The following is a 27,200-nucleotide window of genomic DNA, read 5'->3' as shown; positions in this document are numbered from 1 at the left end:
GGGCTGTATGGATATTTTAAAGGAATGTGGATGACACCAGAGGATAATAGAGACCACATTTTATGAAAAAATGTCATTTATTTCGATAAATTTTGATGAAAAACCCATTTTTATCGCAAAAATTAAAAGGTGTCCAAATTACCTTCACATTTTTGTGTGGGGGTAATATGAACACCCCTATGGGGTAATTTGGGCATGCCTTGTGGGGTAATTTGGACATGCCTTGTGGGGTAATATGGACATACCTTGTGGAGTAATATGGACACCTTTTTTGGGGTAATTTGGACACATGTTGAAGAATAAGTTTAACATTCGATTTTCAGAGCATGTTTTATATCCTTCAACCTGGTGTAATTGCTTTATATTTTTAAGTGTTTTTTTGCTCACAATATTTCATCAAAGGTTGAAATAATGATTTTGTGATAGAACTATAATTCAATAGAAAGATAACAAATAGTTCAGTGTTGAATACATAATTTAATCATTCATTCTGAAATGATTTAAACATTGATTCTGGATCAGGAACAAGTATAGTTTTTTAGTGATTAAGGTATCGTTTAGATTTATCCAAACCAATCCAATAGCACTGATTAACCTGAAACAATCATTTTATAATTTTACATTCCGTATCCCTTTAAATTTGAATATTATTGTAAAGGGATCATCCATAAACCACGTGGACACTTAAGGGGGTATGGCGATTGTCCACGCTCCATATAAAAAAGGTTTTTTTTGTATGGACAATTGTCCACGAGGGGGGGGGGTGGTTTAGATTCCCGAAAAAGTGTCCACGTGGTTTGTGGATGGTCCCAAACCTGCAAATAGAAATAAGAAATGTCAAAGAAGTTAATTAAAAACAATCAACATTAGAGTCTAGTTGAACGCCAAATGTGTAGTAATCAGATGTTCATCAATTCGAATATTGAAATAAATTTATCTAAATTATAAAAATAGGGGTTTTGTGAATGTTCTCATCGGTCACATTCCTTTCTGAGTGTTTTGACATTTTAAATCCCTCTAATGTTATCTGAATGTGTGTGTGTGTGTGCAACCAACAAACGGGACCACGCGGTCGCTTCTTACAAATTGAGTTGTTTCCATGTATTTTTAGATCTACATTCTATACATGCAAATAACTCGCATAGGCATCTGGAAGGTGTTAGCTCTGCCGAGCTTCGGTGACCCATTTCTACACTGGCTAGCCGAGCGCGAGGTACTTCAGCTTTATCGACAAGCCCCGCCCTGAAGAACGTTTGCACCAATCGGATTCAAACGTTATTTAGAACTTCCGAACCCTTGTCAAATAGACAAGGACCCAGCGCGTATATAGTTGATAGTAACAGTATTCCTAATTCCAATCATAGCTCACCAAGTCGCGATGGCCTAGTGGTTAGCATTTTTGCTTACCAATCCAAAAGACGGGGGATCGAACCCCGACTCGAGCGACTTTGATTTTTCGTTCATGTTCCGAGTTTTAAGATTAATATTTCCTATACTTTCTCGTTGGGAGCAGATGGGAATCGAACCCAGAACCATTCGCTTACAAAGCGAACACCGTAACCAGTCAGCCACGGCCGCTCCTTATCCCTCTAATTTTATCTGAATCCCTTTAAAAACTCAAAAATCAAACCATCCACATTAACGACCCCCGGGTCTTTTGTGGTCTCTATTGCAAGTTTCTGCTCGAACCTAGGAGTCCGAAGGCTTGAATGGGGAGAGCACCCAAACCTCTTTTTACTCCAAGGAACCTTCCACCCCAGTGTTTGAACTGACGACCTTTGGATTGCTAGTCCAACCGCCGCCAGCGATTCCACCGGAGTAGGCTTGGTTTGGTGTGTTGTTTGTACTTGTGGCAAGGAGACGACTCCTACACCTGAAATGACTTAACGGCCTAACAATCAAGGCCGGGACCGACATTTTACTTCCTCATCCGATGGAAGGTTGCAGCAGATGGGAATCGAACCCAGAATCATCCGCTTACAAAGCGGACAGCGTAACCATTCGGCCACGCACTGCCACATAAAAAAACTCAACCAACCATGAAAGTTACTTTTTTTTGCCTTACAGGTAGACTTTCAGGTATGTCAAAATTACCCCACAAGCCATGTCTAAGTTACCCCCATAGCATTTTCTATCAAAAATTGCAATTTTTGATGATAAAAAATAATAAAAGGCACAATATTTATACGTACATATCTCAGGCATCGTCCTAGCAACCCCCTAAAACAAAAATTGTCCACTTTTTTGCCATATAATCCCTGCAAAACCTTATTTCACAACCCTCAAAAATTAGAACTTAAGGCAGTGCCAACTGGCCTTTGGAAACTTTTACATATTATACCTAAACTACTTAACCTATTCCAACTTTTTTGATTTGTCCGAAGAAAATGTGATTTTTAGAGGGGTGTCCAAATTACCCCCACTGTCCATATTACCCCAAACTCCCATAGTGAGAATTTTGACTCGAACCACGCGTCGATTCTGGCTTGAAACCGAGCCAAATCGACTCAGAGAATACACTCTAGAATCGATTATCCGAAGTCCCTGGAAACAAAATTACTTCGGATCAGGGTTGTTAAAATATCAAAATATCAGCTCTCAGCAACTACAATTATCCCGCCTGAATATTCATGCCTCAAATATAACTGCCCTTCTCTCTTCCTTGAAACTCTCAGCGTCGAATTTAGCCGAACACGTTTTCGTGTTTACCCACTCGCGATTGACATTTTCGTTTTCTCTCTCATTCCCGCTTCCACGATCATCCTACCGCAACAGCGTTCAACCACAAAACCGCCACAAAACCAATTTCGCAAACGCAGTTTAACGGGACGTCATGCGTGGTCGGTTCCTAATCGCCATCTCGTATTCGCTCATTGCAGTTTTCGGAGAGATTGAGAGACTCAGCGGTGAGAGCGCATAGTCGAGGAAAAGGGAAGTAGTAATAGAGAGAGAATGACATCGCTGGGAATCACGAGACACAAGAAGAGATCTCACAAGCTATAGTGACGGCCGCTATCACTAGCGTGCCCAGGTTCTCAAGGAAGGTGGGGCAAAAATATTAGAGTTTTGAAAATTTCGTCGTTTATGGACACCCCCTGCCCAATTTTAGAACAAATTTCCGAGGATGGTGGGGCAACTGCCCCATGTTGCCCCACCCTGGGCACGCTAGTGGCCGCTATACTCTCGGATATTTTTGGTGCAGAGATAATCTATTGATAGCTTTTTTATCACTCATTTGCAACACTGCTTCGGATAATCTAATCTTCGGATAAGGGAGCGTTCTTCTATCACGTAACGCAGTTGGGGGGCAGGGGGTTGAAGGGCGGGGAACGTACTCCATGCAAATTTTTAAAATTTGTGTGGAAATTATGTTACATGGGGGGTTTAAAAAAAATTGCGTTACGTAATAAAAGAACGCTCTATAACCGAATAACCAATTTTATTTTTTTTTTCGTTTGCTTTTTTGATCGTCGGGTGTCCAAAAAATTGGAAAAATTCAGAACTCGAATTCAATGTTGAAAGTAAAAAAACGAAAATAGTTTTTTTTGTTCATGGCTCGATTTTCTAAATTTCCATAGAAACCTTTGGATAATCGAAACATCGGATAATAGAGGCTTCGGATAATCAAGACTAGACTGTATCTCAGAGGTGAAAGGGCAAACATTGTTCAGATGTTATTCAGAAAAAGTTTTTCAACTAGCTTAATCTGTTATCATGTTGCGGATAATCAAAAATCAGTTTGATGAAAACTCCAATGAAACCAATTGATAGTGGTGCCCTCATTTTCGGTTGCGGCTTGTTGCAAAACTACTGACTGTCCAAAATCAAATTATAACCGTTGCTGTTGGCGATTGAAAGAAAAAAGACTCAAGTCTGTTTGCCTATGGAAAACGAAACTATTGGCACTACGCCCCCCGGGGCATGGCCTTCCTCTAACGTGGGATTTCTGCTCCAGCGCCTCTGACGAGACAGGAGAAACCGGGACCGACGTTTTACTTCACCATCCGATAGAAGCTCAGTGGATAAGGCGGGAATCGAACCCGCGTCTCATAGCATCATCGGGATCGGCAGCCGAAGCCGCTACCCCTGCGCCACGAGACCCTATGGAGTTTCTCCCAAAATTGCTGTGAAATTATTCAAGAAATTGGTACATTTTAATCACCTACTAGCGCCGCAAAGCGTACCAAACCGTTCAAATTATACGGCAAACGCTCTAAATGCATGCGACCAAACTGCCATCAAGCTACCACCAACCGTGAAAGTAACGTGTTTTGAATAACCTGCTTGGTCGCAATCTGTGAGTACACACGAAAAATCGCACACAACTAGGTTATCACCCCTGTTTGGAGCGTACTATTTTTTTAAGGCGTCGACTTACTTTTTTCCACTCACATCGTACTTTTGAACTTTTTTCGGCGACTCCGGTCGTCGTTTTCGATCCGGTTTTGAACCATACCTTTATCCTTAACACGTCATCAAGTGTTGGCGCAAAAATACATTATGGGAAATTTATGGCAAACCGGAAGCTTGGCTGCTTTGCCTCTGAAAGCTGAAATCGGGGTAGAATATCTTCTCACTTTCAAAGTTTCTTGATTACTAACTGTTTAAATAATGAAGAAAATTGAATTTTAAAGTAATCAACCCATTCTAATAAAAGTAAATTCTTTCCTACTCCAGATGATCCCCACTTCAGCGACCTGGTCTACTCGGCCGAAATCGCCATCGATGCCGGCATCTACCCGGAACGGATCTACCAGGGCAGCAGTGGATCGTACTTTGTCAAAAACCCCGCCAATGTAAGTTCACGAAGATCATACATTTTCAAGTTTTTCCATCAATCCGCTCTTGTTCGCGCCGCGGGAAGGCTTCCGCACCAACGAGATCCCCTTGGGTGAAGTCCTACATTCCCACAACGCAACACCGACGAGCGAACAGTAAACGAAGCAAGTGATTCCCATCCAGCTCATTACATTAAGTGGCCATCCTTCCTTTCCCCCGCTCTGGCGGGATGGTGAGGTGGTGTCCATTTCCGGGCAGCGTTACAATTCGCCTAATTGTTTTCTTCTTATCTTTTTTTTTTTTTTGCTTCACGTCAAACGGAAATGGAGACCCTTTGGGGCAGCTTAATGTATTGGGTTTGGGTGCTCCTGGGGTGTACGCTCTGATAAAGAATTCAAGAGTGGACATTGGTATTAATCACACAGAACGTTCATCTTTTTTGCTTTCTTTAAATTAAATATTTTGACGTAACAAGCGACTAAAAGAGATCCCCGTCTTGTCACGTTGCAGAAAGTGGTAGCAGTCTTCAAACCGAAGGACGAAGAACCTTACGGCCGACTCAACCCGAAATGGACCAAATGGATGCACAAGTTGTGCTGTCCGTGCTGTTTCGGGCGAGCATGTCTCATCCCAAATCAAGGGTAAGTCTAGTGTCAATGCTTAAATTGTCCCCTCTAACGAAACCCTCTTTTCGTTGTAGCTACATTTCGGAAGCCGGAGCTAGCCTGGTGGACCAGAAGCTAAACCTCAACATTGTACCAAAAACGCACGTCGTTCGGCTCGTGTCCGAGACGTTCAACTATCCGCGGATTGACCGGCAAAAAGCGCGTATAAAGAGAACCATCAAGGAACGAATACCGGCGGCCCGGTTCAATCGGATGAGTCTACCACCCAAGACCGGTTCCTTCCAGCTGTTTGTTGACGGCTACAAGGACGCCGACTACTGGTTGCGACGATTCGAGCAGGAACCGCTGCCGACGCGACTCCAGCAAAAGTTCCAGCTCCAGTTCGAACGCCTAGTTGTGCTGGATTACATCATCCGGAACACCGACCGCGGCAACGACAACTGGCTCATCATGTACGAACAACCAACGATAGTGCCCCAAAGCAACGGAAGCACCCCAAGCGGAATGCCCCGGAGTAACAGCCGCCTCGAAATGGCCGAAAACACCGACTGGAACCTGGTGCAGCTGCCCGAGATCAAAATCGCCGCAATCGACAACGGGCTGGCGTTCCCGTTCAAGCATCCGGACTCGTGGCGCGCCTATCCGTACCACTGGGCTTGGCTCCCGCAGGCCAAAAACCCGTTCAGCCAGGACATCAAGGACCTCATACTGCCCTCGCTGTCCGATCAGAACTTTGTCGAGGAAATGTGCAACGAACTGTACGAGCTGTTCAAGCAGGACAAGGGCTTCGACCGGGGCCTCTTTGAGCGGCAAATGTCTGTGATGCGCGGCCAGATACTGAATCTGACCCAGGCCCTCAAGGACGGCAAGAGTCCGGTGCAGCTGGTGCAGATGCCGGCCGTGATCGTCGAACGGTAAGTACACATTTTCGAACGTTTTTATTTTTGGGATTTTTTTCTTTGCTTTGTTTTTTGACTGCTCTCTTAATATTTAAAATTTATGCATAAGTAAAATTTCAAAATCCGGTTTGGTCAACCACGCAAAAAGAGTCTTGAAACACTCTAAACTTCAGCTAATTTTGTCTATTCAGTCCCGAGATATCGTGGCACCACTTTTTTAGAATCCTTCATTAAAAATTTAACGGTTAATTTAAATGATCTGAAACTCCCCACAGCAATATTAAATTCACCACAACCAAGTTCGAATAGCGCGTAAATTTTATAATGTGTTGAAAAAACTTTCAGAAATGATAGAAAGACTTAGTTTAAGATATAAACCCAAATATTCGTCAGCGGTGAACGGCCCGAGCGGTTTAGGCTTTCAGGATTTTTGTGATATTTACTTGTAGAGTCAAAACAGATCCGTAAACTTCACTTAAGTCTTTCTTTGGGATGCATAATACCGGTGCATTCCACGGACTTTTACTTGGGCGTATTATCCCTAATTTTAGCATTTCTTCCACTTGTTCTTTTACGTGTTTCTTGGTAGCTTCAGGAAATCTATATTGTCTTTTATTAATTGGAATTTCAGTTGTTGTTTCTATATCGTGCATGGTTAAATTGGTATAAGTCAACTCGTCACCCTCTAAATAAAATATTTCATTAAAATCACTCAAAATACTATTAATTTCTTGATTGGTAACACCTTTCAAGTGGTCTGTTTTAACCAATTCATAAATTTTTCTCATTCTTTCGTTGCCTGTAAGTTTCTCATGCTTCATGTTTTCAATCACATCATAATCCCGATCGTTTTCTAAATTCATCTCTTTTGGGTAATCTTGGTTATCATCATCAATTTCAATTTGATCGTCATAATACTCTTCAATGTACGGTTGGATTCTGCCATTGCAGCCATTGTCATTATCATAATTATTTCCATTATTTTCATCGTAATTTGTATTAAAATTGTCATAACTATTTGCTTCAATACCTTCCATATTTACTTTGTTTATATTTTCAATGTCATTGATTCTAAATAAATTGGTCATTTCATGATTATTATATTGCATATTATTTGTGTCAGGCGTTCGTAAAACTATATTGTCGAAACTTTGACTAATATATAAGGTGTATTTCTTTAGAAAATGTGCTCCAAGAATTGCATCATCAGCGAACTTTTCCTCGTATTTTGAATTTCCTATTAATAAAATCATATTTACAGATCCTACTGTATCTTCTGCTATTCCATGAACCCCTCTAATGGAAATTCTATCGTTGAAATCAATGTTAGTTAAACGCATATTACTAACCACATCCCATCTTACAAAATTGTTACATGATGCGGAGTCAATTATAAATTTGTGAAATTTTGTTGGCCTTGCCAAGGTAGCAATATTTGCATAAAATATTGAATCATTTTTGAAATTGATTTTTAATGATTCATGTGGTGGAATGTATTCGTTAAATTGCAGTTTAAAATTATTTGGAATTTGATTTTTATTGCGTCGACTATTTGTATAAGTTCGTTTAAAAGTGCTCTTTGCAGTATTCGTTTTATAACATTCATAAAATTTGTTAGCTTGATAATTATTTCTTTGATAAAAATTTGTATTTTTATTGTTCCTGTAATTTCTGAATTTTCTGTCAAAATTAAGGTTTGAATTTTCAGTACTAGCAAGTAACCTTTGTTCGAGAGTTCTTAAAAACTCTCTGTCAATTCGTTCATTTTCTAAAAATTCTAGCAAATTTTCCAACTTCATATGACGGTTATTCGTGGCAATCTCTTTGATTTCATTATTAATAATTCCAACTATAAAGTGGCTTTTTAAGCTATAAGCTGTGAATGAATTTTCGTTGTAACTTTGATCAATTTTTATGATTTCGTATTTTATGTCAAGAACTCTACCTGCATATGATTTAAATGTTTCATCCCATCCTTGTTTCAGAGTTTCAATTTGTTCAATTATACTACCAAAAGTAGTTTTGATACCAAACTCTCTAATTAAATTTGCCTTGGTTTCTTCCCAAGTGTTTGCACGAATTCGGTTAATACGTGCTGCTGCTTTAAATTTTAGTTTCATAAAAACAATATTTAAAAATTTACTCTGATCTTCGCCTACAGGAATTTGATCAGCATAATAATCTATTAATATTAAAAATTGCTCCAGTGAGTCTAATGACCCATCAAATTCTGGAATAAGCTGGATTAAATCCGTCATCTCCAAATTCGCCATCTTTAACGGTGCACATCAACAAGAGCTTTTGCACCAAGATTTTTGTTACAGATATTTTAGTATTTTTGAAACTACGGGAACTATCGATATAATGTATTATTCATCCCCTAAAGTACTGTCTACTAAATGATTTACAACAAAATTTGCCTGTTTTTACAATCAGATTTGTGCAGGATTGGGTCCGTAAGTTTGTCAATTTTGGCATAAGAAGACAACAACTTCCTTGGTTGCTGTACACCCTTTTAAGCGTGTTTTTAACTATTTACATCAAATTTCGGTATAACTTTTGTTTACTCACCCTAAACTGCCAGATTTCCATGGTCGTCTTCTTGGGTGTTCGATGCGGCTGAATTTCGTCTCCAGTTGATCCAGATGATCTCGTCATTGTTGAATCCCTAGTGTTGTCCATCGTTGGCCGGTTTTGAAATTTTCGATGCTTCTGCCATTGGTCGAGCCCGTTTTGGTTCCATCTCGTACTGCTGCACATTTGCTTCCATCTTAGAACTCCTCACATAACATTTTCTTCAATTTAACGTTTTTTTTACACTATTTTAACTGTTTGTTACTTCGCGAAATCATTTTGTTCATTAATTTTCACACATAGTCACATTTTCAACTCTCGGTTTTGTCCAATCATAATGGCGTGTCCAAACACACACAGCGTTGCTTTCCGCTAGTCACCACCTGAACAGCCCGAGCGGTTTAGGCTTTCAGGATTTTTGTGATATTTACTTGTAGAGTCAAAACAGATCCGTAAACTTCACTTATTTGTATATTACACTTTTTTAAAGATTACATTTTTGCGGTAACACTCTTAACTTTTTACGCGCACGATCACATCACTCAACTTTTTGTTGCTAATTTCATTAAGACTTTCGTCGAGCCAATTCTCTACGTTGAAGCCAGACTTGTCCTCCAGACCTCTACGCCGAGCCATGCCAGACCCCCGAACTCCTAAGTCCCGGGTGGACTCTTCACTGCAGCCAAGTCCCGGCGGACTCTTCACAGCGGCTAAGTCCCGGCGGACTGCGGCCTCCACCGCTAAGTCCGGCTGGACTGGGGCCTCTGCTACTGGTGGCTGCTGGCGGGTCTGGCTGGTCAGGGGCGTCTTCTGGAACTGGAACTGGACTGGAGTTGAGCTGGCTGGAACTGACTGGAACTGATTCTGGAACTAATTGCCCTCCTCAAGAATTTTGGGGTTTTTATAGTCAGTCCCCGAAAACTCTACTAAATTTTGTTCTACTAAAAGTGGTCCGTTTCGATGAGAAGCATCGATGAACCTCATGAATTAAATTGTGCAGACCTCTGCAATTCTTCATGACTTTCCGTATGGTGTAGTGAGTACACCTCAAAATCGGAAGTCATGGGTTCGAACCATTGTCGTGAAACTTTAAATTATGTTATTGGAATATCTAAATAATGTTCCTAAAATATTCTCAAAAATGTAAGTCAATAATGAGAAGGTCGAATTCTCCATTGAACAAACATGCCAATGAATTTGGTTAAGCCACACCTTCAATTTCCCCTGTGGAATAACATCGCACATTCATAATTGAAAGCTTAACAATTTTTTTTTTTTTTTGATTGCCTAATAATTGGCGAAAATTAATAAAGGGCTTTTCAGGTGAGGATGACTCATGATCCACACCTGTACATAAGCTTAATTATTTGTCGCGCAACGCGAGTCGACGGGTAAAATTATTTATGCTTGCGTAAGCGAGCATGGTCAGAACTGTGGTGAGGTTCGAAAAATGGACAAATTTAATGATTTAAATTTGAGGTCGCTGCAGCGGTGTTCAATAAACCCAAAAAGCAAAACAAAAAATAAAATAAAAAATAAACTCGTTTTTAAAATCTTTATTACATTTACTCTTTTTCAAAGGCTTCACTAAGAATATATTTTTATAATGTAGTAAGTTTCAAACTGGGTGCTGAATAGTGGTTAACAAAACGGACTCGATTTTGAACTGTTAAAGTGGAACCAATTTATTGTTCGCCAAAAGTAGAGAGTATTATTATCGATAACTAAAAATTGCAAAAAATGAAAAATGTGTGGCTTTTGAGGACTTGGAGTTTAAGTCAAGAAATCTTAAGAAATCTGAAATGGAGACCGTCATTTTTTAAAATTATGAATGGAAGCAGCAGTTTCGTCTCCCGTAAAAAAAACCTCTTCTAACCGATCGAAACTTTAAAACACACAGAACTTTCTAGCAAAAAAAAGTCAAAAACTCAAAAATCTCGTTACGCATGCTCTCTATTCATCATCCAGGTTTCAATGCATAAATGTTTAAAAAATACACAAATACGCAAAAACCGTATTTTTCCGAAAACACTAATATTTTCTTAATTTACAATATGCTTTTCCTCTTTTATTAGAGTTTTTTTTTTCGTAAAATACTCATCATTTTCCCAAAATACCGTGTTTTTTTAATACTCAAATATTCACAATTTGCGATATGGGTATCGAACAAGTATCAATCGAAGGTGTTTTATGGGTTTTCACTTTTTGAAAGTTTAGTTTTTGTAGAATAATCTTATGTTTTTCGAAAATACTCTTATTTTTATAATTTGCAATATGGGTTGATATCGAAGCGACATTTTGTATGCTTTTTCCCTTTGTTCAGAGAATGTTTTACAAAAAACTATTTTTTTCTAATATATGCAAAATTTCAGAAAGCCTTTTTCACTTTTATTAGAGTTGTTTTTTTTTTTTTTGTAAAATACTAAAATTTTCCCAAAGTACCGTTTTTTTAAATACAATAAAATTTTCATAACTTACAATATGGGTATCAGACGAAACGAAATTTCCAGTTTTTTCAGAGAATTTTCACAAAATACCGTTTTATCCATGTACTTAAATTTTCAGAATTTGTAATTTGGGTTTAAAACGAAACGAAATGTTGTAAGCTTTTTAACTGTTATAAGAGTTTTTTTTTTGTAAAATTTTAGCAAAATACCGTATTTTTCGAAAATACTACAATTTTCATATTTGTAATAACTGTAATAATCAAACGAAGTAAAATTGTATATCCTTTTAACTTTTACAGTCCAGCCTTGATTATCCGAAGGCCTTGGCAAAATTTCACTTCAGATAATCAAAACTTCGGATAATCGAATCACGAAAAAACATTTTTTTTTTTTCGTTGTCTTATTTCTGGTTGTTGTGTTTTAGTATGACCCTTCATTTACTCTAATGTGATTTAGAATTTTTAAATCCAAGATTTTTATTTTTCATGCAACCAACCATTCAAATTTGACTGAAATGGTGTCGCAGAACTTGAATTTGATGTTTGTTTTTGTTTTGTTTTTTGTTCGTGATTCGATTATCCGAAGTCCCAAACAAACCTTCTGATAATCGAGTCTGGACTGTATTAGAGTTTTTTTCTTCTGTAAAGTACTAAATTTTTCACAAAATCCCCTATTTTTTCGAAAATAATAAAATTTTCATAATTTGCAATGTTTAATGGATACCGTCAAAAGTGGTGAAATTGGGTCTGGGGGGTAAGATTGGGTCATACAAAAATGCTGAAATTTTTATGACCCAATTTCACCCCCCAGACCTAATGTCACCCCTGATGACGGTAATCAAAAAATATATTCTAAGTAAAAGCATTGGAAATTCAACGTGATATTGATAAATTCAGTCTTTATTAGAAAAATTTTAAAAATGAGTTATCGCTCGTCATCGTCGATAAGATTATCGTTTTCGTCCCGACGGAAAGGGATCAAGAAACTACTTTATGAACAGCAGAACAAAGGAGAGGGAATAATTTCATGGGGTTTTTCTTCTGTCAATTTGAAATGTTCCTTGATTCTTGGTTCTTTTCGAAGTTTGAAAAAAAAAATACATTTTATAATGAATATTACAAATTTTATGATTTACAACGGTCATGTTGAACACAATTTTAATTTTTTTTTCTCCTTTTCGCAACGACGCACGCTGCACAACAGGTCGAAGGTGAACCCAGGCTCGGCTCGATTTTTCTCATTCCAACAGCGCTTCCAAAACAAGAGTCCCTTCTTCTCCTGGTGTTAGAGGACGGCGCACTCCGAAGAAAGAAAACGCGAAACAACAAAAAACGAAAACCTAACGAGGGCGGGAAACTGTGAAAAAATAAGACACGTACGAAAAATTGTGGTAAAAAATGTAACCAATTTAGAACAACAAAAAATACTATCGTGTTAAATCTATCCAAAAGTCAGCTGACCTGCTGTAGGAGTCATTATGTAGGTTTGTATGGAGCCCCTCTCCGGATTGTGGAAAGTTATAAATAATAGAAAAAGGAGAAATCGTATGTATTTATTCAAATTAACCGAAAAGTAACGTTAAAAAGAAGGATCGGTTGAGAGCCTCTGTACCGGTGAATAATTAACTAAACTTTTACAATAGGGAATCAATGATAAAGAAAACTTCATGTTTTTATTGTATTTTTCTTTCGGTTATTAACCTAAACGAATTAAAATATTTGATCTTTATTGTGTTATTTATCTGCTGCAATGATTTGTATATACAGAAAGTGTGAAAATAGATGTTCCCACTATGATCCTCGATCTTTTTTGTTTTTTTATGCCAAATAAATAGTAAACTGCTTATCAGTTGGAGATTCAATTTGGTCATTTATCTTTCAGTCAATGGTCTTAACTGAAAGTAGATTATATAGCACGTAACTTGAATTCATAACTAGTCTCATAAACACACATATTGTGAATGGAATCATCTTAGTTGGGCGATTGCAGAAGAGGGTACACATAACGATGAACTAACAGTAACAGTAACTGTTAACCACGAACGATAACAAGCGGTTGAACTGGTTGGTCCAAAACAATTTAAAAAAGTTGTTGTAATTACTAGGCAGAAGCAAAAAATCAAGAGAACAAAAAAAAATCTATTTTAGGCTAGAGATGCATTCTGGTAGCTAGGTACAACACATTAGACAATTACCACACTGTAGCAGGAAGATCTTCTATCTCCAAACTATCCAGATAAAACCTTCTTATATAACACACCTTTAGTTTAATCTTAACACATCACACACACACACACACACACACACACACAAGTACGGTAGTCCTCGATAGGCCAACTACATTATACAATCAGTTACTTCTCCGGTAAAAAAAAGAAGAAAAACTTTGAATAATAATATCCCCCCAACAACAAAAAAAACGCTCTTCTTTGTACCTACTTGTTGATGACAATTCCGTGCACAACCAAACTGGCATTCGAAAAACTTTTCCAAAATTTAAACTAACAGTGAGTGGCATTTGTCACGCGACGCGAAAAAACTTGCCACTGCTTAACCCAGCCGGACCCCAAGATGACAGTTTTCGTGAGTTGCGCGTATTCACCGACAGATGGCCAGTGGGCCTCGTCAGAGTCCGCCCATTAAATACGCAACTCAAAATTTGCATGAGATTCTTTGTTTTCGTGACGGCTTTCGCGGTACGCTCACTTCAACTGTTCTAGGCTAATATTTTAACGTGGCGTATCTCTAAACAAGTTTTTCATGAAAATGATTCCAGACTGCTTATTTTGTCGTTTTAAACCAAAACAAGACAGAAACTATATTTTTTCAAACTATTCGCCATTTTCAAAAGTTTGGCTAGATAATATCAAAAGCCACCATCTTAGGTCCACTGGGCCCACAAAAAGAGGTACGCTCAGTTTGTATGGGAGCTGTCAACATGCTCCCGGGCTGGCTTAACCTAATTTGATGGTATTGCTCTAGAATTTATGTTGCTATAATTAAGATTCTTACGTTAGTGGAAAAGCACCTATTTTCGGAAAGTTAATGATTTGGCCCTGTTTCCATCACATTTGCCGATTCTCATTTTAGTGATTTCAGTTGAATAACTCTGTTTGAGCTATGACCGAAATCTTTAACAATATTATTTTTATTTAGCAATAATTTTGCGGGGGTCTTCACTAATTACCAAACAGCAATTCTGTATCAATGGTTCGTCCATACAATTTTGGCAGCTGTCCATACAAAAAAAGGTATGTGCTCATGCCTATAGAAATGCTACAAAAGGTTACAAAACTATACAGTCCAGACTCGATTATCCGAAGTATAAGACTTCGGATAATCGAATCACGAAAAAAATCGTGTGTTTTTTATCATTCTTAGGTAGTTGCAAACATAAACTTATATAAATAAATATTTGCAATGGGCTTACTTTTAACATCAAATTTGAGTTCTGCGGCTCCATTTAAGTCAAATTTTAGTGGCTGACCTAATAAATTTAAAATGCATTTTTTTAAGTATTTCATCACCGCTCTCTTTGATTAAAAAATTCCTAATCAATTTAAAGAAGTTTAGGAGTCAACAGTTAAAAAACGAAAAGATTTTTTTGGTGATTCGATTATCCGAAGTGATGTTCTGTCAAGGCCTTCGGATAATCGGGTATGGACTGTACCAGGCCTGCAAAATGTTTCCAACCCAGCGTACACATGAAGCAAACCAAAATGTCAGTTCACTGCTAGTATGTGACTGTAAGCCTACTGTGTTCGTTCAACCACTGCCGCCTGACTCGTGCCGGTCGGCTGCTGGAGAATGAGAGACGTGAAAAAATGAGCTACACTCACACAATTCGTGTCGTATGACTGACTCGTAAAATCCTCTCTAAACACTATTTTGACTATTTTTAAGCAATTGAATGGTTCTAGACTGTGCAAAACACTTAAAACAACCATTACTTATCTTCGAAATTACATTTCCACGCATAAATACCAACTTATTGTGTAAAAACTTGTTTCTTTATGTGTGTGCGTGCAACGTCGAATGAGCGTTGGTCGACTACTGCCTCGCATTGCAGCTGCTCAGTGAGCTAGGGCACTCACGACTGAGTCGGGTTTGTTTATGTCACGGTTTTGCGGTTCAGTGAATGGATCTGAAAAAATCGTGTATGCGTCGCAGATTTTTGCGTCAGAACCCCTGACATTTTCAGCTCTGGACTGTACAATTAGGATGGCTCGAGATGGTCGACTTTTCCGAACATGTTTTATTCGGTTGCTTTTAGGCCCCTAAACAACCCCCTAAAATTTGGAAGCGTATGGGAATTAGTATGGAAAAAACCTCTTTTTTACATTTTTATTTTCCAATAAATTTTTGAAACCAATACAAAAGCGCTAAATTTGATGAAATTCTCTAAAACTTTCTAGAAGAAAGTATTGTGCTATCTTGCTCCTGTCAAAAGATACAGCGTGTTCAAAACTGGTACAAAACGTGATTTCCGAGCAAAAAACACGTTTCCCCAAATTTTAGGGGATTATTGGGTCTCAAAGGCATCAACAAAACTTTGTTCTGGTATGATTTGATCATTTTTTAAATTCCCAGTCTACTGTACAACCTTTTTGCAACTTCCAGAGATTTTTTTTAATGTCGAGTGTAAAAAAAAATAAAAAGCAGCTCAAAAATGTAAACATTTTGCAAAAAAAGATCCGAATTTCAAAACTCAATAAATAAATAAAAATTTAAATTTATATGGTTTATTTTTTTTTTAACTGTTAGAATTTTAATTTTTTAATTTCTTAAATGATTTTTTTTTAATTCATGAATTTTCCAGATTTTATTCTTTCATAATTCTATTTTAGATGCTTGTAATTAAAAAAAATATTTTTTAATTTTTAGAAGTTTCTGAATTTTTTTAGTTGAATTTAATTATTATTCTTCGGATTTAGGTTTAATTATTTAATTTAATTTAGAATTTAGGTGGGTCTCGTAGCGCAGGGGTAGCGGCTTCGGCTGCCGATCCCGATGATGCTATGAGACGCGGGTTCGATTCCCGCCTTATCCACTGAGCTTCTATCGGATGGTGAAGTAAAACGTCGGTCCCGGTTTCTCCTGTCTCGTCAGAGGCGCTGGAGCAGAAATCCCACGTTAGAGGAAGGCCATGCCCCGGGGGGCGTAGTGCCAATAGTTTCGTTTCGTTTAGAATTTAGAATTTATTTGGTTTTTGAAATATGATTATTGAACTGATCAGAAACTTTCGCATAAGTTTATTTTTCAAAAATTAAAAATCGGACCAAAAATTTCCGAGATATCGACAGTTAAAAATTACTGGCTTATTAGGTGACACTTAGAGAAATTCATTTTCATCGATTCGAATTCTTTGTGAGGCTGTATCTCAAAAACCAATTGCCCGATTTTTCAAAGTTCCATGGGAAAAAATATTGGAAATTTTCTAAGCTTCTAAAAAAAGATTCAGAATAGCTTTTCGTTCAAGAATTATTTTTTCAACTTAAAAAACCTAATAAATCGAAAATGTATACCTAAAAGTAGCTATAACTTGAAAACGGTACATTTCACAAAAAAAATGTAAAAGCCCTTCTCGACTGCCAATTTGATTTTGCTTTGAAACAACATTTTTATATTTGTGTTGTCCAGACGATATTTTGCATTATCACGCACAATAGAGTAATCTACATGCGTATGTATTGCGTGTATGTACCGTAAACTGGGGTGACTTTGATAACCCGGGGTGACATTGATAGAAATTTGATTTGGCCACTATTTTTGATACATCCAATGTAACAGTCACATTTTTGCATATATCTCGGGTGTGTTTTCAAAAAGCCGTAAGAGCCATCGTGACCTCCGACACTAATATTCGTTATTCTCCAAACTGTATCAAAATTTCATTTATTTTTATTTTGGGGCACTTGAAAGAAGTGTAGATGAACAATCTTAAGCATTTTTGAAATTGGTTTATCGTAAGTTGATCGAATACCGAAGCAAAAAAGGCTTTGTTTACCATTGGCTTTTACGTCTTTTTGAAAACTAATCCGAGATATGTTCGATAATAAGCTTTCCCTTAATGCTTACATACTCAAAATTCTCAAAAATGTTTAAATATTAATTTGACGGGCATTTGAAAAACCTATCAAAGTCACCCCGGGCTATCAAAGTCACCCCAGTTTACGGTACACGAAAATAAAGTGAGGTTAAATTTTGTCAACCAGCAAAATCAAATGGTGCGCTAGTGTGCGTACGCGAAACGTCATAAAGCTCTATGGCACAAAAGATCTCTTTTTTAGTCCCCCAAAACATATCGACGCTGCCGTGCTATTTTATCGCACGTCGCTTTTTGACGTTCGTTTTAATGTTTGACCTTGAATAAACAAAAGTTCAAGATGGTATGTCAGAGACATAACCGAAAGACATAGGACCAAACAATTGTACACTCAAACCCCGATGGCTTGACACCAACTGTTGTCAAACGAACGGGGTCATTTTTTAGTTTGACACCCCTTTTACACGGAGTTCACACACACTACTGAGCGTTTGTTTTGATAGTGTGCGTGAGCGCCGTGTAAAAAGTGACAGTCCGTCACTTTTTAGTTTGACTTTGACCAACCAACGGGGTACAAACTGAAAAAGTGTCAAACGAAAAAGTGACCAACCACCGGGGGTTGAGTGTAATGAGATTGTTGATGTTTTTGGATTGCTAGTGAAATTCTCAATTTATTTTAAGATTATTTTATTTTGTTTCATAGATTTGTCGGCAACATTGCCATAAATGTTCCCCCAAGGTGAACCTTCCATGAGGGCGCTGGCAACTCCAGGTTGTGGCCACTACTGTCGAAATCTTGATCGAAATGGCTATTTTCATGTTCAGTATCAAAAACCATGAATTTTGATACCCATATTAAGCAATTCTCTGAGATTTCGGCCATTCGATTTTTTTTTGTATTTTTTAATTCGGCTGAAACTTTTTTGGTGCCTTCGGTATGCCCAAAGAAGCCATTTTGCATCATTAGTTTGTTCATATAATTTTCCATACAAATTTGGCAACTGTCCATACAAAAATGATATGTGAAAATTCAAAAATCTGTATCTTGAAGGAATTTTTTGATCGATTTGGTGTCTTCGGCAAAGTTGTAGGCATGGATATGGACTACACTGAAAAAAAATGATAAAAAAAGTTGGTGATTTTTAATTTAACTTTTTGTCACTAAAACTTGATTTGCAAAAAAAAACACTATTATTTTTTTTTATATGTTTTAGAGGACATAAAATGCCAACTTTTCAGAAATTTCCAGAATGGGCAAAAAATCTTTGACCGAGTTATGATTTTTTGAATCAATACAGATTTTTTTTTAAATCGAATATTGGTCGCAAAATTTTTTTTTATTAGTGCGCTGACCACGGGGACGTGCTGTCTTGTTTTTGCATGCTCATTTTCATTTCTTTTGTGTCGCTGTTTGTGTGCATGGGGTGATTGGTTATTATAATTGAATAATGACATCATAAGTACAGTGCTTCTGGGGACGCGCAGTCCTGTTTTTTCGCGATAATTTTCGTCGTAAATGATCGTAAAAATTTATTCCAACTGGCAGTTTTAGTATTCACCCATCAAACTATCGATTTTATGAAAAGTAAAGCGTCATTTATTTACTATTTTTGAAATTTGCTCGCGTTATCTAAATTGTAAAAACAGTAAAAATATACTGATAAGTCCAGCCCATAGCACTACAGCTCGGCTGACACGCGTTCTATAATATATTTTTTTAAATAATCAATTATCTATCTTTCCGCAGCCGGCTGCCTAAGATTTAAAATTTTCAATCGATAAACAAAATGCTCATGGTCACATCACTGCCACTCGTGAATCCTGACCTCATACCCATCTACTAACCCCCTCAAAACTCATGTGATACTTTGTCGGAGATGCAGTCGATTGGGCGGTCTCTGTCACTCAAGTATCGGACTAACATTCCCATCCACTTCCCCGTGACCCTACCACTGGTCGTGGCCGGCGCCGGTATTGATCAGCATGATAGGGGCCTTTGAGAAGTTGCGAAGCGAGGAAAGATAGCACCCACTCATCTTCCACGGCTCGTGGATGTAACTTCTGGAGGTCCTGGTCAATAACGGAGTAGCAACTGCGGGTGGGCACCTATGCTTATGCTTATGCTAATATTGGTCGCAAAAATTTTTCAACTTCATTTTTCGATGTAAAATTGAATTTGCAATCAAAAAGTACCTAAGTGAAATTTTGTTAAAGTGCACCGTTTTCAAGTTATAGCCATTTTTAGGTAACTTTTTTGAAAATAGTCGCAGTTTTTTTTTTAAATTTTTTAAATAGTGCACATGTTTGCACACTTTTGGAAAAAATATTTTTGAAAAGCTGAGAAAATTCTCTATATTTTGCTTTTTCGGACTTTGTTGATGCGACCTTTGTTTGCTGAGATATTGCAATGCAAAGGTTAAAAAACAGGAAAATTGATGTTTTCTAAGTCTTACCCAAACAACCCACCATTTTTTAATGTCGATATCTCAGCAACTATAAATCCGATTTACAATGTTAAAACATGAAACATTCGTAAACTTTTCCGATCTTTTCGAATATAATATTTTCAAAAAAATTAAATCAAGACTAACATTTAACATGGGCGTAATATTGAATGTTTGGCCCGTTTAAAATGTTAGTCTTGATTTAAAATTTTTGAAAATATTTTTTTCGAAAATATCAGAAAATTTCACGAATGTTTCATGTTTTAACATTGTAAATCGGACCTACTACCTACTCTTAAAAGGTTCAATTTTGAAAAAATGGCATACACGCCAAAAATTCACAAAAATGGCAAATGTGCTCAAAAGTTTACCTTATTGAAAAAAAAATAATTTTACGAATTAAATCCCATGTTGTTTCAGGCCTAATAAATTTCGATAAAAAAAACATCGAGAGTAAAGATCAACTCAAAAACGGGTCTCTTAAAAATGTATTTAACATTTGTGTGATTCCAAAGGACATCACCACTTATTTGACTTGCCTCTGCGCCCAGTCAGGGTGTACCGGAATCACTCATCCGTGGAACCGACGAGGGGAAACGAACGCGAGGGTGGACCGAAAAGAAGCACCCTATCGTGTGTTCGTGTGGGTGTGTGTTTGTGAGTTTTCCTTCACCGGTCTCCTTATGCCAGACGTCACTAACTATGTATAACTGTAGATTTGTTGATGTGTAACGGAAATAGCCTAACTTTAGGGTAGCTGCATCAATTTACGTCAGTTGTTGTCTTTTTTTATGTTATATTTAAAGAAAGGATTTTTTGTGTTAATCCATCTCTTTAACTGTACAGTTTTTAATTAGTTATTAATACCAAACTCCAGACTAAGCAACAGAATGCGCTACAATCTTAAAACCAAAATTCCGCACCACTCTCAAAGATCAACCCCGAAACCAAAAATAAAAATGAAAAAAAGCTCCCGTATTTTCCGAATCCTTTATGATTTTCGTGCCCAAAACAAGGGGTGGAGGTCACGAAAGGCGCTCAATGCCAGGTCAGGTCTCTCTCTCTCGCACTTTACCTCTCTTGCTTAGTTAGTTTGGGCTGGAAAATACCCTGATCAACCCCAACGTGGGCAGTCACTCGCTGCACGTCGCCGTCGGCAGATGGTGACTCCCGCCGCCGTGGCTCTTCTCTTCATACTTTGCTTTAGTTTTTTTCAAAAAACGGTTGTCCTTCGCGAAAACGGAACTTTGCACGCTATAGTGACACGAGCGCGCGCGCGGGCGTTTCGACGAAAATACACACTTCCGCGTGTTCTTGCTCGGCGTAGACGTTAATTTAGAATAGTTTAGATTAGATGTGACCTTATTAGCGGAGTAGACAGTCTTGTTTTGTTTGGTGCAAAAAGGTCACATAGGCTGATGTGAGAGGGGGCATTTGTTATAGAGTGTGTTGCCTCACGCCAGTATCGGCCGTTTGGGGTTGGAATTTCAGTTATTGATTAGGGTGGCCCGAAGTGTAACCAACACCACCAACACCTGGTTCTGCTGTTGCTGCCGCAATAAATTATGCTTCTGGAATAAGGTCAATCGAAAGTGAAAGTGTTATTAATTCAAAGTATTGTTTCGTGCTGGCGCAAGCTGACGGTGGTGTGTAATTCGAAACTAAATATGGAATATTATGTGTCACAACTGAAATCCACCAAATCTGAGATGGCTTCGCAATGTTCCAGTTTTCGATCTAGAAGGAGCTAGAGAGAGAGAGAGGAGGAAGTGGCACGAATTGCACAGAAAATTCAAATTTTCATCGACGCTGTAAAACGGCTCGCGTGCACGCAAAGGCTGAACGAGTCCAAATCTTGGGAATACTTTTCCGAAAGGTGACAGGTATCATCGATTATTTTTTTTATTTTAGCTCTGGGATTGTCCACGGTTTTTACCTTACCTTTATTTTATAATCAAATCCCAATTTCGTGCAATGTTATTTCATTTTTAATTTATTTTTTTTCTCTACGAAATCGATCTTTTTTTTTTTAATTGTAATTTTTGTATTTTTTAATCAGGCTGAATCTTTTTTGGTGCCTTCGGTATGCCCAAAGAAGCCATTTTGCATCATTAGTTCGTTCATATAATTTTCCATACAAATTTGGCAGCTGTCCATACAAAAATGATATATGAAAATTCAAAAATCTGTATCTTTTGAAGGAATTTTTTGATCAATTTGGTGTCTTCAGCAAAGTTTTAGGTATGGATATGGACTACACTGAAAAAAATTAAACACGGTTAAAAAAAATGGTGATTTTTAATGGTATTTTTTGTCGCTAAAACTTGATTGCAAAAAACACTATTTTTAATTTTTGAAGTTTTAGAGGACATCAAATGCAAGCTTTTCAGAAATTTTCAGGTTGTGCAACAAATCTTTGACCGAGTTAAGAATTTTTTAACCAATACTGATTTTTTCAAAAAATTGAAATATTGGTCGCAATAGTTTTTCAACTTCATTTTTCGATGTAAAATCAAATTTGATTTCCAAAAAATGTCCACGTGGTTTGTGGATAGTCCCTAAAGTACTTTTTGATTTCAAATTTAATTTTACATCGAACAATGAAGTTGAAAATTTTTAGCGACCAATATTTTCATTTTTTTTTTTTAATCTGTATTGATTCAAAAATTCTTAACTCGGTCAAAGATTTTTTGCACTACCTGGAAATTTCTGAAAAGTTGGCATTTGATGACCCCTAAAACATAAAAAAATGTTTTTTTTTTTGCAAATCAAGCTGACAAAAAGTTGAATAAAAAATCACCTAATTTATTTACCGTGTATCATTTTTTCAGTGCAGTCCTTATTCATACCTAAAACATTGCCAAAGACACCAAATCGATCAAAAAATTCCTTAAAAAGATACAGATTTTTACATTTTCATACATCATTTTTGTATGAAAAATAATTGCAACGGCCTTAAATACATTGAAATGGTTGCATAAATTATATTTTTTGTCTGGGTTTTAAATAAATCAAAGTTTATGAATGTGTTTCAATTTTTTCATACAAAAATGTGTGTGAAAATTTCTTTCTGGGAAAACAGATGATAAAACAAGAAGAATTTAAAAACAAAATGGTAATTGGATAAGCTAAACACTAGTTACAATTAAACCTTTTTTGTAGTTTTAATAATTAGACTAAATGAGATAAAAAGAACAAAAATCTTTTGTCTTTTTGTCAATTTGACCATTTTTTTTAAAGAGTGGACTTGGTCCAATTTATCGTGTAGTGCAGATCTGTCTTCATTTACTTTATAACTAGGCTTAGTGATTTTTCACGCTCAAAAATAGCAAATTTCACGGGGACCTCAATTTTAAATCATCAAATTTCACGCAAAATTCACGGAACGTGATAAATGTTAAAATAACTCTGAAAATGTTATGTTTGAATCACAGAAACTACTTTTTATACTTCATTATATATTATTCTTTAATATATGAAGAAATCTTCACAATTTATATTTTGAAACAAAATGTAGAGCTTTAGTATTCTCATTTATTGGACTTCCTTTTTGATATTCAACTAGTCTTCAAGGTTTTCGCTGTTTTGCTTCTGTTTTATCAGTTTGCATTTTATTGAGTTTTATATCAAAGCAGGATTTAACAATCTTTTCCAGACAAAATGAGTAAAATAGTTTCAATTTTCTGCGACATTTAGCCCATTCCAAATAATTTTTAAGGTTTTCATCTCTCTTTTCGAAACTTTAATTTAAAAGAAATAGAAAAAATAATACAATTTGCAACGAAATCAAAATTTTTATTCAAAATCAGAACAGAAAACAGAATAGGTGGTATTCTAAACATTCACGGGAATCATTCACCCAAACAATCAAATATCGGTAAAATGTTTTCAAAAGGAGATTTGAAAGATTAAAAATACTCTTCCCTTTATTTTGAATAAAACAAAGCTTGATTCTTTTAATTTATTTTGAAATTATACCTTTGAAATAAAATTGAAATAAAAATTTTACTACAGCGAATGAAAATATTACTAAACCTTGCTAAAAAGATTCTGCAAGCAGGGAAATGCATCTAAATTCATTTCAGCTGATTGCACAAAAATTTAAATCTTAAAAGAAACTCCCAGGCTCGATTCTTTAAGTAAAAATAAGTAACTGTGCCAATTTTGAGCCAAATCGGTTAAGGGTTAAGCAGGTTCGTCAGTGCTTTTTTCGTTGAAGTTTGCATGGAAAAATTCAAAAAAATGTATGGAGAAAAGCAAATATTTCAAAATTCTGCCAAAAGGTTGCGTTAAATGTGTCGGATAATCGTCAAGAAGACCGCAAAACGATCCGAGTTAACCCTGACGAATTATTAACGATTTAAAGAAGACGAGTTTGCATGAACGGATCTTAAACCTTAACCGCTTTCGCTCAAAATTTGTTGAACCATTCATTTGTATAGAAGTGACGATTTTAGGTTAAAGTCACGTTAATAAAATAAACAACAACTATTTTTAATAGAAACACCCTAATCGCCAAACAAACAAAAAACTGGTTTAAATACTTTGCCCATGCCAAATTTTGGCCAAATTGGAGCACTTTTTAGCAGGATCCAGGATCCTGGCTTGACGTGGAATCCCTGTATAAAGTTATCAGATATTAAAACTTTATGTCTTACGCGGAAAACAAATTGTTACTGAAATGTTAATGTTTAGAACATTTAATGTTATGTAAACGCATTTACAACTAAGCATACTTTGAACTTTGAATGAAGCTACACGAAATGATTCAAATTATAAATCAATGTAAATCAAAATGAAAAGTCACTCTAGTTAATCCTGATGCCATTTCCTGATCTAAAATTAGAAACGTATAAATCAAACTGATATCAGTTTCGCAAATCAGGTGTAAAAGACCTTCGAATCAGAACAACCCATATGCAACGCTGTAGCACAGAAGAGGCGGTTCTATTGAGGGTAACCTTGCTTATCCGATATCTCTAGTGCAAATCTCAGTCCATTTCACTCTGCTTTCCTTTGAATTGCATATTTACTACTCTACGTTGTTAATGGAATAAACGACTTTTTTTGTACAATACTTAGAAAAAATATCTTCTGAAGTGACCTACCTCGCAAAACAACTCAATTTCGGTTTCACGAGACGCTTCCAAAATATGAATTATTAACAAATCCGTTGTCGGCGTCGCCGTCTGCTAACTTTCCGACTGTTGTGTGTTTACCCACAACTGTTTGCATTTTCTTGTGTGCATTTTATGTTGGATAGTTTAGCTATGTAGGTTGAAATGCCCCCATTTTCCTGGACTCGTCGAGTTTCGCAATTCTTCACCCAGCGCAAACCTTCTATATTTACCTATATGTTGTAATCTTTCCGGGACGTGCCCTCTTCGGGCGGTACTTTGGAGTTAGGAAAGACCTACCCCAGGAAGAACATTATGCAGGGGGGGAGGGCTTTTTTTAGGTCAGCAGCATTATTCCCGCGCGCGCGTTCTTTCGTGCCTAACCTAACCTGCGGCGAACACGTGCTTCCTTTAATAGTGCAATAGCGTGTGTGCGAGCCTTGGAGCATCGCGTCGAAGCAAGCTGTGACTATCCAAGAGACCTGGAAACTGTTAATCTTTTCACCAAATCTGTCACGAGCGAAGGAAAATTTTACGCCTCTCATCCGCGAAGGCCGTTCGAAATTACAAGTTCCGGAATTTTTGGGTTCGTAATTCCAGCACTGTGTTTGTTCCGCTTCTCCTGCTCCTCTGTGTGCCGCCACCTGTCAAGCTAGATCGAAATGGAAAATTGCGAAGCCGGGTAAGTCGTCCTAGTGCTGGTATCTCTGTTCTCACGTCATCGGCGGCGCTTGATGGACTCGCGAGGTCAGGTGCCGCTGGCTTCCCCGTTCCGTTTGCAGTTGGCCCCGCGAGCTACGTGTGCTAGACCTGGCCTGCCCTAATGAAGTTTTTATCGACCAAATAACAAAAATATAAGAAAGAAAAAAAAGAGAGACTCTAAATAAATCATGAACTTGCACAAAATGTAACCCGGAACACTCACTGTGTGTGTCCCACCGTAGCAACATCTGCCTTGAAGAACCTGCCTGCGTCGCCGCCCCAGAGGTACCGTGTGGAGGAGTGTGCGACGACGATGGAGTACCGTGTGACTTTGTAGTGCCGGAATCCGGCTGCTGCAACCCGTGTGTTCCCTCAGCCTCGGAACCGGCCATGGCCGAATGCTGCGGCGGAAGTCCGGCCTCGGCCAACGTGCCAAGGCAGCGCTCCCAGGGCCACATTCAGCAGCAGTGCTACAACTGCTCCTGCGGACGTCCCGACTGTGTTCCGATGAAGAAGGTGGTAAGTGTGGCCCCCGATCCCAATTCGCCCCGAAACCAATTATCCTCATCACTTCACCCACTATGAACACCCCCCCCTCCAGCGGTACGTGCAACCGGCCCGGCGTCAGACCTGCAAGCCGGTTTCGTGCTACAAAGCACCGGAAGTGGAATTTCAAGGCGACTCGGTCTACAAGACGTCCTACCCCGGGGATGGGGCCACGAACGCGCGCCCACTGCCCATTTCGCCGCGGAACAACCTGTCGATGGCGCCGGGCAACTTGGAAAAGAACACCGTCACCTCGGTAAGTGATTGGGGAGGGAGCGAGTAGCGTTTGTTGAGATTGGTAATTTTCACGATAACAATAGTTAATTTGCTACGGAATCGGGAAAATAGCTTCCGTTCAAGATGAGCAAATTGTCAGAAGAATAATATGACTGAGAGTTGGTACTATTTTTGCGGCTTTATCATGCATTTCTAGAGTTTTATATGAAAAGGTCCTATAAACATATTATACACAATATCTTTTTCGTCAAAATAATACAGATTTAATGTGAGGACCTTCATCATTGCCATGATTTTTTGTTTTGCGTTTTTCAGTGGAGCAATTCTCTAAAAAATCGGTCTTTTTTTTAGAATTTTAATTTTTGTATTTTTTAATCCGACTGAAACTTTTTTGGTGCCTTCGGTATGCCCAAAGAAGCCATTTTGCATCATTAGTTTGTCCATATAATTTTTCAAACAAATTTCAGTAGTGCGGTGCCTGTGTGGACGCTCAGTCCTGTTTTTTCGTGCTATTTTCCGTCTCTTTTGTGTCGCTGTTCGAGTGATCATTATAATTAAATAATGGCATCAGTAGTGCGGTGCCTGTGTGGACGCTCAGTCCTGTTTTTTCGTGTTATTTTCCGTCTCTTTTGTGTCGCTATTCGAGTGCATGGGGTGATTGGTCATTATAATTAAATAATGGCATCAGTAGTGCGGTGCCTGTGTGGACGCTCAGTCCTGTTTTTTCGTGCTATTTTCCGTCTCTTTTGTGTCGCTGTTCGAGTGATCATTATAATTAAATAAT

The 27,200-nt window shown here is 37.6% G+C and overlaps 1 protein-coding gene across 1 annotated transcript in view; it reads left to right on the top strand.

The window, feature by feature from the left end:
• Positions 1–27,200, top strand: part of LOC6053879 — a 41,736-nt gene that overhangs the window by 2,770 nt on the left and 11,766 nt on the right. The window contains exons 2-6 of the mRNA XM_038258653.1: positions 4,678–4,796; positions 5,290–5,420; positions 5,480–6,319; positions 25,834–26,152; positions 26,235–26,435. Coding sequence (XP_038114581.1) covers positions 4,678–4,796; positions 5,290–5,420; positions 5,480–6,319; positions 25,834–26,152; positions 26,235–26,435 — 1,610 coding nt within the window. The remainder of the gene's footprint in view (positions 1–4,677; positions 4,797–5,289; positions 5,421–5,479; positions 6,320–25,833; positions 26,153–26,234; positions 26,436–27,200) is intronic.

This window comes from Culex quinquefasciatus, chromosome 3 (genome assembly GCF_015732765.1).
Source record: "Culex quinquefasciatus strain JHB chromosome 3, VPISU_Cqui_1.0_pri_paternal, whole genome shotgun sequence".
Lineage (NCBI taxonomy): Eukaryota > Metazoa > Arthropoda > Insecta > Diptera > Culicidae > Culex > Culex quinquefasciatus.
This window is presented reverse-complemented; position numbering and strand designations above follow the sequence as displayed.